At 32.5% G+C, this 13651-nt stretch overlaps 4 protein-coding genes across 5 annotated transcripts; 2 read left to right on the top strand and 2 right to left on the bottom strand.

Annotated features, from left to right (window-relative positions):
- Positions 1–192: 192 nt before the first annotated feature.
- LOC106104926 (60S ribosomal protein L10) lies at positions 193–2485 on the top strand. Its single transcript, XM_013285128.1, has 5 exons — positions 193–274; positions 394–422; positions 506–811; positions 1661–1823; positions 2282–2485. The coding sequence occupies exons 2-5, from the start codon at positions 400–402 to the stop codon at positions 2447–2449; spliced, it is 660 nt and encodes a 219-aa protein (XP_013140582.1). The 5' UTR covers positions 193–274; positions 394–399; the 3' UTR covers positions 2450–2485.
- A 454-nt stretch (positions 2486–2939) lies between these two features.
- On the bottom strand, positions 2940–6414 carry LOC106104947 (DNA polymerase eta). Of its 2 annotated transcripts, none has more exons than XM_013285143.1 (8): positions 6190–6414; positions 5838–5972; positions 5473–5575; positions 5123–5339; positions 4934–5051; positions 4717–4857; positions 4279–4643; positions 2940–4208 (listed from the first exon to the last, which is right to left on the bottom strand). In XM_013285143.1, exons 1-8 carry the CDS (start codon positions 6321–6323, stop codon positions 3040–3042), a joined length of 2382 nt encoding a protein of 793 aa, XP_013140597.1. In that variant the 5' UTR covers positions 6324–6414; the 3' UTR covers positions 2940–3039. The 2 variants fall into 2 exon arrangements, with proteins under 2 accessions (XP_013140597.1, XP_013140604.1); XM_013285150.1 differs by having other exon boundaries at positions 6166–6283.
- On the bottom strand, positions 6368–9896 carry LOC106104964 (fidgetin-like protein 1). Its single transcript, XM_013285161.1, has 10 exons — positions 9461–9896; positions 9229–9387; positions 8588–9115; positions 8187–8299; positions 7889–8044; positions 7629–7762; positions 7331–7445; positions 7140–7252; positions 6800–6991; positions 6368–6730 (listed from the first exon to the last, which is right to left on the bottom strand). The coding sequence occupies exons 1-10, from the start codon at positions 9574–9576 to the stop codon at positions 6611–6613; spliced, it is 1746 nt and encodes a 581-aa protein (XP_013140615.1). The 5' UTR covers positions 9577–9896; the 3' UTR covers positions 6368–6610.
- Positions 9897–9940: 44 nt separating this feature from the next.
- LOC106104976 (josephin-1) lies at positions 9941–12370 on the top strand. Its single transcript, XM_013285171.1, has 4 exons — positions 9941–10205; positions 10600–10772; positions 11214–11394; positions 11702–12370. The coding sequence occupies exons 1-4, from the start codon at positions 10125–10127 to the stop codon at positions 11981–11983; spliced, it is 717 nt and encodes a 238-aa protein (XP_013140625.1). The 5' UTR covers positions 9941–10124; the 3' UTR covers positions 11984–12370.
- Positions 12371–13651: the final 1281 nt, after the last annotated feature.

Below are 13651 nucleotides of genomic sequence, written 5' to 3'. Positions count from 1 at the left end.
AAACATCACAGATTAAAAACACATAGTTCACAGAGTCTGAAAAAACCGCGATTAAACCAAAAGCGTTAAGTTTTTATTAATATTTATGTAACTGGTGGATTTCTTACATAAAAATAAACATTTCACCATTTACGGGAGCTTTTTCAAAAGATTTTTTTTACGGTAAATAGGGTTGCTGAAAACCGGAAAAACGTGAATTAAGCACTGCTCTTTAGTTGTCAATTGTCATTCTTGTCATCTTTCTTTTCCAAGGAAACGGTGTCACTTTGTGAAGGTAAAAATATTATTTCATAAAAATCTACTGTAATCCTTCAAAGTGTGCAGTATTTTATGGTGTGAATTTAAAGACACAAAGTTTATTTAATACTGATTATTGTTTTTGGTGTATTTCAGATCACAATGGGGCGCCGACCAGCAAGATGGTAATTTGTTTCTTTCATGCAATTGGTTGATAGTTTACTTATTTGTATTGTGTGATTTACTCATTTTTATTTTTAAATTTCAGCTATCGGTATTGTAAAAACAAACCGTACCCAAAATCACGGTTCTGTCGTGGTGTACCGGACCCAAAGATCCGTATTTTCGACTTGGGCAAAAAGAAAGCTGCGGTCGATGACTTCCCTCTGTGCGTGCACTTGGTGTCCGACGAGTATGAGCAGCTGAGTTCGGAGGCGCTAGAGGCGGGACGCATTTGCTGCAACAAGTATCTTGTGAAGAACTGCGGCAAGGATCAGTTCCACATTCGTATGAGGCTGCATCCATTCCATGTTATCCGCATCAATAAAATGTTATCGTGCGCTGGAGCCGATAGGTATGTACTAAATAGTTTTTTTTTTTTTTTAAAGTTTGAAAAGTGATAATATGAAAAGTCTCAGCAACTCCACAATTAGCACGTATTTTTACTTTGTGTCGTGTTTAGAATAGATAAATTGTTTTGATAAACTCGTAATGTATTTGTTTAATGATTTATAACCAATAAATACATTGACAACTACTGAAAAAAAAAATAGCTGTGAAAAGTGTTAACTTGTTAATTATTACATGATTTGCCATCCTATGTCCCCATAGATTATTGTTAGAACTTAATGCTTTCTATGAAATAATAACTATGTATTTATGGGTTCCTAAGTAATATAGCGGTGGGGTTATTTTAAAAACAGTGTATTGATGTATTTAATAACAGTTTAATTGATATGTGTTGTTGATGATTCATCAGCCGTTATTGCCTAATATTTTCACTTTACTAAAAAAGCATTGTCATCATCTTGATAGTAATACTTAGTATATGTCACATGTAATTAGTTTTCTGGATGGATAATTTATAAATTGAATGAGATGACATATGATAGGTATGTATAGGATAAAAACCTGGTTTGCCGACCCTATGGGAGTAGGATAAGGAGAAAGATGATGATGCTTTAAGATGTACTTAATATATTGCTAAATGCGAAACTTTATATGGATGGGTGTCTGTTACTATGAATTATCCAAAAGAGGCCAGCGGATTTTAATGAGTTATGGAACAGATTTAGAGCATAGTCTGAAAGAATGCATGAGTTAAGTTTATTTTTAAATTTCGCTCTTAACATGGCTGCAGACAAAGGCTGGTTTAAAATTAAAAGCTCAACTATCATATATTCTCATCACATATTTATTCCAGGCTCCAGACAGGGATGCGTGGTGCTTTCGGTAAGCCGCAAGGCACAGTAGCGCGTGTGCGCATCGGACAGCCCATCATGTCGGTGCGTTCCAGTGACCGCTGGAAGGCGCAGGTCATCGAGGCTCTGCGTCGTGCCAAGTTCAAGTTCCCTGGTCGCCAGAAGGTATGTTTAATTTACGTGTAAACATAAAGTGAGCAACAAACTTTTGACTAAACTATCGCACGCCTGTCTTGCGATTGCTAATAGTTATACAGCCAATTTAGCTGTTTAGTTCCACAAGTAAAAATCGAATAGTGTCCATACCTCCATATAAGCTCATAGAAATCAAAACAATACAGAACAGTTGTACAATATTTTTATGTGTAGAACAGATGAAAATTTAACACTTAAATGCAGTAATAATTATTAAATCTTTTTTTTAAATTTGTAACACTGGACTCATGAAAATGCCTAGTAGAAAAGTTGCACTTTATTGTTTATATTGAATTTCTCTTTCAAAACTATAAATATTACATTGCAGGATAATATATAAGTACGGCAAAGTGTTATAATGCCATAGTCAAAACTGCTTGAATGTGTTTTTATTACTTGACATTAAGCAGTTATAAAATTGTTTCTAGATCTATGTGTCGAAGAAATGGGGCTTCACAAAGTACGAGCGCGAGGAGTTCGAGCAGCTGCGCGATGACGGCCGGCTCGCCAACGACGGCTGCAACGTGAGGTACCGCCCCGAGCACGGCCCGCTCGACTCTTGGCGCAAGGTGCAGAACGAAATATACGCTGTGTAAATGTTTTACAACAATAAACATTAATTTGTAACATAATTGTATTTTATTCCAATCCCTTGTATCAACAGATTATTGATATATACTCTATGAATAAGAGTAATACATACTTTCATGCTAATATTATAAATGCGAAAGTTTAGATGGATGTTTGTTACAGTTTGTAGCCTAAATGGCTGAAGGGATTTCGATGAAATTGGTATAAATGTAGAACAACGATTCTCAACCACTGTGCCGCAACAAAAAAAGTTTGAGAATCACTGATGTAGAGGATAGTCAGGAAGATAATTCCGCGCGCACGGGATCGCGGGCGAAATCTAGTTACTAATACAAATGCGGAAGTTTAGATGGATAGGTGTTTGTTAGAGTTTGTAGCGTTAACTTCTGAATGATTCTCTAAAGGCATAGATGTAGAGGATAGTCTGGAAGAACACAGGCTACTTGATTTTGTTTTTAATTCCATTCGGAAGGAAGGTAGTAAATAAAAAGAAGATATGATTACTATTTTATTGGTTTTAGAACATTTCTTTGAAAATTAAAGTTATTAACAAATATACATAATATAATACACATGCCCTATATATTACTTCTTGCTATCTAAAAAAAAGATCAATAGATTTACAAGGTACTTTAGGTTTTTTCACAGGGGATCCTGAATTTCTTTTTCTCTTTTTAACACTGTTCTCAACACTATTGCTTTTAACTTTATTGTTTAGCTCTCTACTCAACTTTTGAGCTGCATGGAAGTCTAAATGTTCTCCAAATTTGTCCAAAGGCAACTTTTTTCCACATTCAGCACAAGTCTCAGTTGGTACATTATCATCCATTTTCATAAAATAACTAGCTATTGAGGAACCTTCGTTCTTTTTAACTTGTTCTTGTATTGGTTTTATTTTTGTCTCTCGGGTGGGATTGAACTCTTTTACATTACTTTTATCTGGAGCTCTTTCTTTATTTTTCTCTAAAACTTCTTTACGTCTAAGTAGTCTTTCTTCTTCTCTTAGTTTAAGGGCTAAATGATAATCAGCGTGAGTGTCAATTGTTTTAATATCGATTATTTTACCACATTCTGAACACTTGAATGTTTCTAAATTAGTTTCGCTACTTTGAATGAGTGTTTTGTTATCTTCTATACTATCTGTTAGAGGATCAGTTTCGTGAAAGGATTTTTCTATTGTATTAGATTTATTAAGCAATTGCCGCATCCTACTGACCCGGTCTACGTCTGGAGGATCGTCTTCGAATAACGAAATACTTTTATTAATTTCCATATCAATAGTAGAGCCAGAGTAATCAGTATCATTGCTTTCTTCTCCATAGTTTACATTACAATTTGGCGAAGGGTCTCTGATTTCGTCTATTCTATTAGTTTTATCTGAAGTGTTATGTTCATTTTTAAGAAACTTGGCAAAGAATGATTCTTGCTTATCTAGAGACGATTGTAAAATATTATCTTCGTTTGAATCGTTTTTGATTGCGCCTTTTGCATCTATTGGTGCATTTGAAGATGTGCTGGCAACATTTTTAAAGAATTTTTCGAAAATATGCTCTTTGCCTTCATTTTTCTTAACAATCTTTTCCTCGTTAATTTTTCTAGTTATTGTTTCTTTATTTTCATTTGGAACTTCTTTTATTGAAGATGCGAAGGAAAAGTAGTCTTTAATCTTTTTTATTTTCTTACTATCGGCGTGATCCTCAAACTTTCCTACACTTAGACCCAAGAATTTTATTGGAGCTTTCAACTGTCTATTTGGTTCTCCTTCTATGAAAAAACATAAACAAATTAATTTACATCTTAATCAATAACTCTGCTATGATAGATAATTCTATACCTTTAGGTTTGACTCCTTCAGTGCTGTCCAACAATAATTCGAGAGCTTTTTGACAGAAAAGTTCTGAGCAGAGATCATCATCTGCTATAAAATTGTATGACCGTGAGCTGCTGACGTCACGCCCATTCACCTGCTGCGAGAAACTCACTACCATCTGTCGCGGAGTTCTGTTAGTATCTAATGCATCTTGCTCCAACCTTTCTTCTATCTCATCACTTAGCTCTTTGAACCACTTCTTGATACTATCTAAGTCTGTGAGGGCTGTCTTCCCTCTGAATTGTTTACAACAGCCAATACTTTTAGGGTTAAATCTAGCTTGAACAGGCTCCAGGTCTATACCACGGGCAATATTGTAAAGCCACAAACTGAAAAAAACACATGTAGTAACATAATACTAAAACGGAAGGTGTACATTTAATGTGTTTAAAATCTATTTACCCATTTTTCTCATCAAATTTGTTCTGGAGTTCTGTTTTACTGAACTTCTGTAGTTCACCCATTTTGCTGATTTTTAATGTTCCACAAACACTGTATCCAAATTTACCGCCTAAATTTTTCACTTTCTTTACAGGCAAAGACCTAAAAATAGTTGTGTCTTTTTGATTAACAACTTAGTTTTTGAAGATCAGAAAAAGGGTAGATCTTGGACACTCACTCAAAAAGTATATCAATACAATGTTTAGGTAAAACAGTTTGTTTGTTTGGTTTATTCATTCCACAAACAAGTTTGGCCATTATCTTGTTATGAGCAATGCCTGCTGAACATTCATAACCTGAAAGGTTAAAGCATTCTATGAACTTCCTGTATATACTAGTATTATAAATAAAACATCACACAAATTACCAGTTTCATTAAACACAGCAGCCCTGATCTCACTCACAATAGTTGCGCCTACAAGCAATTGCTTTGCCTGTTCGTAATCAAAGTCTATATTGTCACTTCCGCAGCTCTGAACCTCTGATATGAAGTCATCTATACTGTCATATCCAAGAACAAATGTATTGGGTACCATTGTCTTTGTTAATGCATTTACATTCATTGTTTGCAATCTTTGTTGAACCTAGAAAAATAAAATAAGATACTAATATGGCAGAAAGTATTAACCTATATTTTTAGTACTTGTAATTCTTTGAATGAAAAAATATGTATAGATAAGGAATAATGAGTGTTAAAAAAAATGTATTTAAACTTACAGGAATAGTGATGTCTAAGTATGCTTCATCAATGGATGCCCTTTCAAACAGTGGTGTGAACCTCTGCAGTACTTTGGCCACCTCCTTACCAGCTTCTCTGTATCTAAACAATTCAAAGTTTAGCTGATATTAAAATGATTTTTTTAAATACATATATTGTTGATATTTTTTCTTAAGAAACAAATGAAATCTTTATTTAAATTTAAGACAATTTCTCATAATCTGTTTAGATGAGCAGGCTTTTTTGCTAAAATTTACATCAATTGTAAGTTTGTGCTTTTTGTGTACCGTAATATTTTTTTTCTTTATTTCTAACAACTAGTATCATAGTTGGTAAACTGTGCATAAATAGTAGAATAACATACTTAGTGAGATCAGCTTTGCCTCGTATACATGGGACATTGGGCAGCTGGATATCAGGGCACTTCTCCTTGGCTTCGTCTCCTCTCAAATGTCGACTCACCCCCATAGCCCTTGCCACATAATTTACTGCAATAATCCTGTCCAAACCATTTTATTGGGCATTGTTTTATTAAATTACTTAATAGTTAGAAATAATTATACCGTTCAATTTAATGTATTATAGGTTTTTAAGTGAACGAAATATTATGCAATACTTATTTACAAGTAATATGAATATGCCGCAAAGATTTTTGGATTTAATTAAAATTAGAACTGTAATTATTGACTTACACTATTATGCTAAATAATATTTACCCGCCCCCTTTCCAGGGATTGTATTGTACAACAGCTACGGGTTTCCCTTTTAATTCAGGATTCAGCTTTTCTTCAACTTGACAGTAAAAACAATCCATATCAATTAAAGTCACTATTCTATTTTCTTGATCCATGATTTTTATATTATTTATTTCACTGTTATCAATAAAAGGCCATGATTTAATAATTATTATATTAATAACAAGAAGTAATTTAAAACGTTTGCCGCTCTTTTAAGTTTATTGCACATTGGCAGTTGACATTTTATATTTTCCGTCAATGTCATGATGAATTTTACATAGATTAGCACATCCAAGAGTTTGTAATTACTTATTATTTTAAAGAATTTACCATTTACAAAAGTAAACTACACATTTAGCATATAAACTATTTATTATTAATAAACAAATAAATAAGGCGTTTAAAAGCCTTGTCCGTATGTATTGTTCCACTTGACATACTGTCCAAGATCATCCTGCGATACACTGGGACGGACACGCTGTAGGGCATTCTTAAAATCTTGAACACTTACTGGACGGACCTAGAAAAACTCATATTTTTAAATATGTACCGCCAACTTAGATATAATGTGTATTCCTTATAGTTTTACCTTATCTCTATCTATGTTGATAATCTGTGAGAAAGGAACAGATCTAATGGGTCCCATAGCTGCCTCGGAGCAAAGCGACTTCATATCCGCTCCGGAGTATCCGTCAGTAAGCACTGCGATCTCCGCCATATCCTGACGCGTCAGGTCATTGTTTTCGGTATTCAGAAGATTGGTTATAATCTGCTCACGTGCCTGGAATAAATAGGTTACGTTAGGTAGCTACGTGCTTATGGTCAATTTGGCCATAAGGAAAAATGGCTATCAAACTAATGATTAGTTGACGCTCGGGCTATAATCCGAGATCTCTGAAAGCTCTAAAACAGGCATTGATTTAACTAACATTTGCATCAGGCAAGGGTATGTAGAGTCGTTTAACTAGACGACGTCGCGCCGCCTCGTCGAGTTCCTGAGGGCGATTGGTAGCACCTACTACGAGCAGACGGTCTTCTTCACCTGCAATGACCAATGACACATTAAAAACAAAACCGAGATATATAGGTAACAATTAGTTGCTTGTTTTATAATACATGCCAGTGGCAGCTCCATCGAACTGCACGAGAAACTCAGTCTTGATCCTTCTAGTGGCCTCGTGCTCACTATCGCACCGTTGAGTCAGCAGCGAGTCAATCTCGTCTATGAATATCACCTGTCATTAATTAATTTTATTAAAATACTGGACTTTTTAGTATCCATACAGTATTCGGAGTCTAATCAGTTCCAAATAAAAACTTATACGAAAAAATCGTCTCTATATCATTTGTAGTATTTTTTTTTTGAAATGTGTTAACATTTGCTGATAAAAAAATGGAGGTAGATCTTTAGTACTTACTGCTGGCTGATGGCAAGCAGCAACAGCGAAGAGTGCACGCACCATCTTCTCGCCGTCACCGAGCCATTTGGAGGTCAGCGAGGAAGCTGAGATACTGAAGAAAGTAGCATGGCACTGTGCTGCTATGCATTTGCCTCAAAAACACAAAAGATATTGCTTAAACATGTATTACAATTTCATTACGTAACTAGCTGTTAGAAATGATCACATAAATCAATACAAGTGTCGTATTTACAGGTTAAAGTATGAAATTATTATACCTATAAGAGTCTTTCCAGTGCCCGGAGGTCCAAACAACAGGATGCCTTTAGGTGGACGTCGCAGGCCAGTGAATATGTCCGGGCGCAGCAGTGGCCATACTACCGCCTCTTGGATAACAGATTTCGCCAACTCGAGACCAGCTATGTCCTCCCATGCTAAAATATAACAGAAACAAGTTAATTTTGTGTTAAAAAATAAGAAAAAAAAAAGTTTAATTGTTAAAAATTTTAGACAAGCACCTATATCTTATACTGCTAAAAATACTATGTTTTTTCAAAATGTTTACGAACCACTTACCAACTGGAGTTCCCTTGTCAATGATTTCACTTTCAATCAATTCAACCATTTTGCTATCAATGTGTTTGAGTCTGTCATCATTTACTACTGTTTCATTCTTCTCTTGTTTCTCTCTGAAAATAATAACATTGATATTGCTACATGTGAAATCTGTCAATATACATTTATTACAAAGACAATAAAACATGAGTTAGGGCAATAAAAAAATCTTAGTTATAAATAAAACTGCTAGCTAATAAACTAGGCAAAGAGGGACAGTAAAATATATATTTTTTTTTATTTCAAAGGTAATGTTTATTAGCTTCTTAGGGTTTCCAGCTGAGCCAAAGTCCTTCAGTTTCTGGTTACGCCCTTGTCAATATAGCTTGAGTTGAGTTGATTATGTAGTTCAGTGTACTTACTGAGCACCTATCATTGGTGAAACAAATTTGCCCTGAGTCTTCCTGGATACACCAAGTACTCTTTTAGCGTTAGGATTTGAAGCAAGAAATGTTTCTCTAGCTGTCTTGAAAGTTATTTTAGCAATGTTACTTTTATGAGCTTTATTTTCTTCTTCTTCTCTGTCTAAATTACTTTGAGGACAGACGTTTTCATTTGTACCATATTCCCAATTCGTTTTTGTGTTAATATCAGTCTTTAAATCTACTGTATTGTTTATAAAAGTATTGTAATATGAATGACTGGGTTTGCTGGCTGGTTTTGGTAAATTTGGTTTCATATTTTTTTGTTTATTGCTATTGCTTTTCTGTATTTTGTTTTGTTCATTTGTAGATCTACTTGTTACTTCTGGTTTACTGTTGCTTTGAGTATCTTCAAGTGAACATGTATCACATTTGCATACATTTGTGACAAATTTGTTGAAACCAATGTAGTTTTGTGATGTGGAGCATTTCTTGCATTGAGTCATCTTAACTGGGTCTGTAAATTTGCTGGAAAATAAATAAAAACCCGCTTATTATAGTACAGTATTAAAGATAACACAACATTTTTTCAACAAACAAATTTCACAACAAATTATAAATATTGAAACATAATTTTTTACCTTAGTGAGCTTCTCCATGTTTTAATATTTTGTGCTACAGGAAATTGTATAAGACTTTGAGCATTATTTAGAATTTTATTCACTCTTTCATTACTAAAAGAATCTTGTTTTGTTTCCCAAACTGAATCAAGAATGATTTTAGATGATAGATTTGAAGAACTGAAATATTATAATAAATAAAGACAGATTGTTATAATTCATTGAAAAATTCTAAAATATAATGAACAATTACTTTTGTAAGGATTGTTGATAAACTTGCAGTCGCTTGTTAAAACTATTGTCATCAAATTTATCGCTCTTCTCTTCGGGTATGAATTTTGAATCATCATCTCCCTGATAATTATACATTTTTAGCTTATAATAACATATAGTACTATCAGTTAGGATACACAGTTTTATTTTTTTTTTAATAAAAATCAACTTTTCCCGGGTTAAGCAAATCTAACGTCATTTGTCAATGTCAGATGATAAGAAAGTTTGATAACAAAAGCTTCCACTTGTTTTCACGCAAAATATTTCACACAAATACTTGATTGAAGGGAGGAAAAAATAAGTTTGATACAACCATGGCAAATACAATTCACAAACGCCCAATTATCATCTGAAGTTTAAATTGCCTATTTTCGAGTATCGATTCCTTTAATCTCAGTGCTAAATCACGATCAAATGTAAGTGATATAATCTGTGCTGCGCCCAAAAAGAATATGTCAAAGGGTAAATGTCAATTCCTTAAAATTGTCAAGTATAAGATTTAATACACAAAATTAATTTTATTGCATTGAATTAAACTAATGCCTCATATTAACGTATAAAATAGTCTGTATACAATTATATCGTGTAGTGATTTAAAATGTGTTTTTATGTTAAAATAACGTGCTAAGAATAAAATAGAAGAAATGAATTCTAAAACGCCGATTTATCACGAAAAACAGGTTAAAGAGCTATGCGCCTTGCATGCGCTTAATAATTTGTTTCAGGTGGGTTTGTTTGATACTTTAATTATGATTTTATACACTTTATTAGACAGTGGGATGTGAAATCGTTAAACATATATAAGTATAAATGGTTTGTTTACATTTCGATAAGTTTGTAGCTGACGAATCTTTTCATTTACTTTAAGCACTTCGTAATTTAATATCTTATTTATAGATACACTATACACGATTTTTCTAAATTCATATTTTTTCAGTAATAGAATCTAATGAGAAATGTATTACTGTACCACTATAGAAATTTCATGTCAAGTAATTTGATTAAAAATATATTTGTTTTGAGCTTTATATACTCACAAAATTATTTTATAATATTAGTAATATAGTAATTTTGCTTCATGGGTATTAATAGACTCAACTGTTAATTATTTTTGTTTAGATGAGAAACACATTTTCCAAGTCAGAATTAGATTCAATATGCAGCAGACTATCACCAAATGTTTGGATCAACCCGCACAGATCAATGTTGGGTCTGGGAAATTACGATATAAATGTTATAATGGCTGCATTACAAAAGAAAGGTTGTGAAGCTGTTTGGTTTGACAAAAGAAAGTAAGTTATACTAATTTCCTGATGTATATTAATCATAAGGTGGCAAATAAGCAAGCAGCCACCTGCATTTGCCAAAATGGCAGAGCAACCGCTGCCCATAGACAGTTGCAATAGTGGATGCATTACCTATCCTTAATTGGCAGAGGTGAAAACACACATAATGAGGCTTTACAACCTTCTTATGCCTCTCTTCCAACATCAAGTCCGCATACCATTCCCATCCCTTTCTTATAAGAAAAAGGGTGGAGAGGTAAAAGGACTAAAGTTGGGCCTCACCTGTTTGTGACAGCAGGCTGGTGAATTTTCATTAATATTTTTCTTTTTTTAAATAATTATTTGTTACAGCAAATTGTATCCATATTTACCACAATTTATAGACCTACAGATTCAATATGAGAGTTTTATTTAGTACTATAATTTATTTAACTTAATGCTTCACAGAGATCCCGGATGCCTGGATTTGTCGAATATTTGTGGGTTCATATTGAATGTGCCATCGGACTACAAGCTGGGGTTTGTGATGCTGCCTCTCCGTCGACGTCACTGGATCACAATCAGACAGATCCAGGGCAACTTCTATAATCTTGATTCTAAACTTGATACACCAACACTTATTGGAAGGGTATGTATCTTCACTTAAATAACTATGTTTATAGCAATGATATTTTACTTAATTTTATAAATACGAGAGTTTAGATATTTGTTACAAGTAATTGCAGGTGTGGCTTAACATTTGCGTATATTAGTTCCACATAAACAGACACTGACAACAGATTACTGGTTTAAATTGGTTTTATTTACAAAATTGTTGTATTTGTAAAATATACTTCTTTACTTATACAATACTCGTAGAAGCTTAATGATTGGCTTAAGAACTAGTTGTATTATGATTACTAAAAGAAATGATTTGATGTAATATAATTTTCCAGAGCACAGATCTGATTGCATATTTAAAAGAACAATTGGAATGCAAAGAGAAGGAACTATTTGTAGTAGTAAGTAAAGAAGTGGAAGAGAAACAGCTCTGGATGCATCAGTATGTGTTGCCGGAACGCATCTTAGACTTCTCTCACAGCAATAGCATTCACGAGAACCATTGTGATGTGACACCTGACAGTATCACCTCAAATGACAGCAAAAGTCATGAAGTGGAATGTGTCAAACTTGCCGAAGTGACAAACTGTGTTGCCATAAAAGAAAATAATGTTTAAGTGGTATTATTTTTTAAATACAACAAATGTTTAGTGCTTATAAATCATATTTTAGTTGCACTGTTTGATAATTTAATTCACTGGTTTTACAATCAAATGCATTTCGATGAAAGGTGAAGTATTTATGTTTTATTGTTTGTTCTTAATGTGCATGTTTTAAATTTGATATAATTGGGACACTTTTTAAAATTAAAATTGTACCGTTTGCTAATTTGTGGCTGTTTTCTTACATGAATATATATACGACTAAGTGTGACTAAATAGGCGTGCATGTAATTTTAGCTTTTTATGTATAGATTTGAGGTTGGCTTTTGCCGTTGAGGAGTTTATTATTGTTTGTAAAGTATGTTTATGTTATTTAAAAAATAACTTGTGATAGAAATGCCACAATTTTTTTTTTACATTTAAAAATGTTGCTTTCGTTATAACAATATGAATAATTTCTACCTAAAATCAATATAAAGTAAAAAAATACAGATGAATTGATAACTTTGCAAAATAGTTAATACCTAATAAGTATTTTACCTATTGATATATTTATTTACTAATTATCTGTGTACTTAAAATCTACTATTTGATTTTTTCGAATTAATTTTTTTTGTATTTTGCTTAAGTTTTTTTTTATTGTAAAATCTTTCTAAACATGTATTATACTTGTAAATAACATAATAAAAAAAATGTTCTTGTAATTAATCCGTGTGTTTTCAAAGAGGGTAGAATCTATTTCTCGCTTATGTAAAACTTTCGGAATTATTTTTCGAATAAATTTGTGTCAAATGATAGTGTATGTGTAAACTTGTGGTCTAAATTAGAATTTAATTTGTTACTTTCTATTTCTCTTAGTTGTCGATATTTCAGTCAAAGATTTTTTTTGCCAGAAGTTGGCGACTTCGCAAATAACGCACTGTGCGAGCGAGATAAAGGTATACGCAAGAGCGAGAACGACCGAACATTTCTTAACAGATATGACGTTTTGCGAGAATAATTTAAAACAATTTTTTTTACTTCTTTGTGTAATTTAAAAAGATTTTTTATTATCTGTGCCTCTAATAGTATTATTATAAAGGTGTTGGTAAGTTTTATTAATCTAAGTTTTAAATTATAATTTCCGTTTTTTTTCATTATAATAGTTTATTTAAATGTAGAAATACAGATACATTATATACATTTACTCATGTTTTTTGTATGGTGCTTTTTATATAGGTATATGTTTTAATACTAAACCAAATATTGCAACCAAACCCATAAATACCTCAGTACATAGGAAGATATTTTTGAAGCCACACAGAAAAATTTGATATTGAATAACATAAAGCATATAATATGCAGTTACTCTGGCTTGTATAAGAAATAATTTAAATCATGCTCAATTAATTGTTTGTAAAAGTTTAGCACTTGCTTTTTTATAGTTTTTTTTTTTGCGTCAGTGTTAATAATATAATCAAACTCTCTTGTGTACTCTATAGATTTTGTCGATATTTATACAAAAATATCTCTTATTCGTGTAAAGTAATTTTAAATTTTATAATCGATTATATAAAAAGTAATCTATATAAAATAGTCTATACATTGTATGTTGTAATTCGATAAAATCTTGTGTTCAATATAACGGTATTAGGAAGTTCTTAGGACGGTTAGGCTCTTTACATACGTTTTCTTTGCTTTAAT

This window comes from Papilio polytes, unplaced genomic scaffold (assembly GCF_000836215.1).
Source record: "Papilio polytes unplaced genomic scaffold, Ppol_1.0 DF824270.1, whole genome shotgun sequence".
NCBI classification, from domain to species: domain Eukaryota; kingdom Metazoa; phylum Arthropoda; class Insecta; order Lepidoptera; family Papilionidae; genus Papilio; species Papilio polytes.
Note: the sequence above shows the minus strand (reverse complement) of the source record. Positions and strands in the feature narration are given on the sequence as shown.

Coding starts and splice junctions, on each gene's coding strand:
- LOC106104926 (XM_013285128.1), top strand. CDS start 400: ATGGGGCGCCGACCAGCAAGATG. Junction 423..505: donor GGGCGCCGACCAGCAAGATG/GTAATTTGTTTC, acceptor TTTAAATTTCAG/CTATCGGTATTGTAAAAACA. Junction 812..1,660: donor TCGTGCGCTGGAGCCGATAG/GTATGTACTAAA, acceptor TATTTATTCCAG/GCTCCAGACAGGGATGCGTG.
- LOC106104947 (XM_013285143.1), bottom strand. CDS start 6,323: ATGGATCAAGAAAATAGAATAGTGACTTTAATTGATATGGATTGTTTT. Junction 5,052..5,122: donor TGCTGTGTTTAATGAAACTG/GTAATTTGTGTG, acceptor TTAACCTTTCAG/GTTATGAATGTTCAGCAGGC. Junction 4,858..4,933: donor TGTATTGATATACTTTTTGA/GTGAGTGTCCAA, acceptor AACTATTTTTAG/GTCTTTGCCTGTAAAGAAAG.
- LOC106104964 (XM_013285161.1), bottom strand. CDS start 9,576: ATGTATAATTATCAGGGAGATGATGATTCAAAATTCATACCCGAAGAG. Junction 8,300..8,587: donor TCACCAATGATAGGTGCTCA/GTAAGTACACTG, acceptor TATTATTTTCAG/AGAGAAACAAGAGAAGAATG. Junction 6,992..7,139: donor TACCCTTGCCTGATGCAAAT/GTTAGTTAAATC, acceptor TATTTATTCCAG/GCACGTGAGCAGATTATAAC.
- LOC106104976 (XM_013285171.1), top strand. CDS start 10,125: ATGAATTCTAAAACGCCGATTTATCACGAAAAACAGGTTAAAGAGCTA. Junction 10,206..10,599: donor CGCTTAATAATTTGTTTCAG/GTGGGTTTGTTT, acceptor ATTTTTGTTTAG/ATGAGAAACACATTTTCCAA. Junction 11,395..11,701: donor CACCAACACTTATTGGAAGG/GTATGTATCTTC, acceptor ATAATTTTCCAG/AGCACAGATCTGATTGCATA.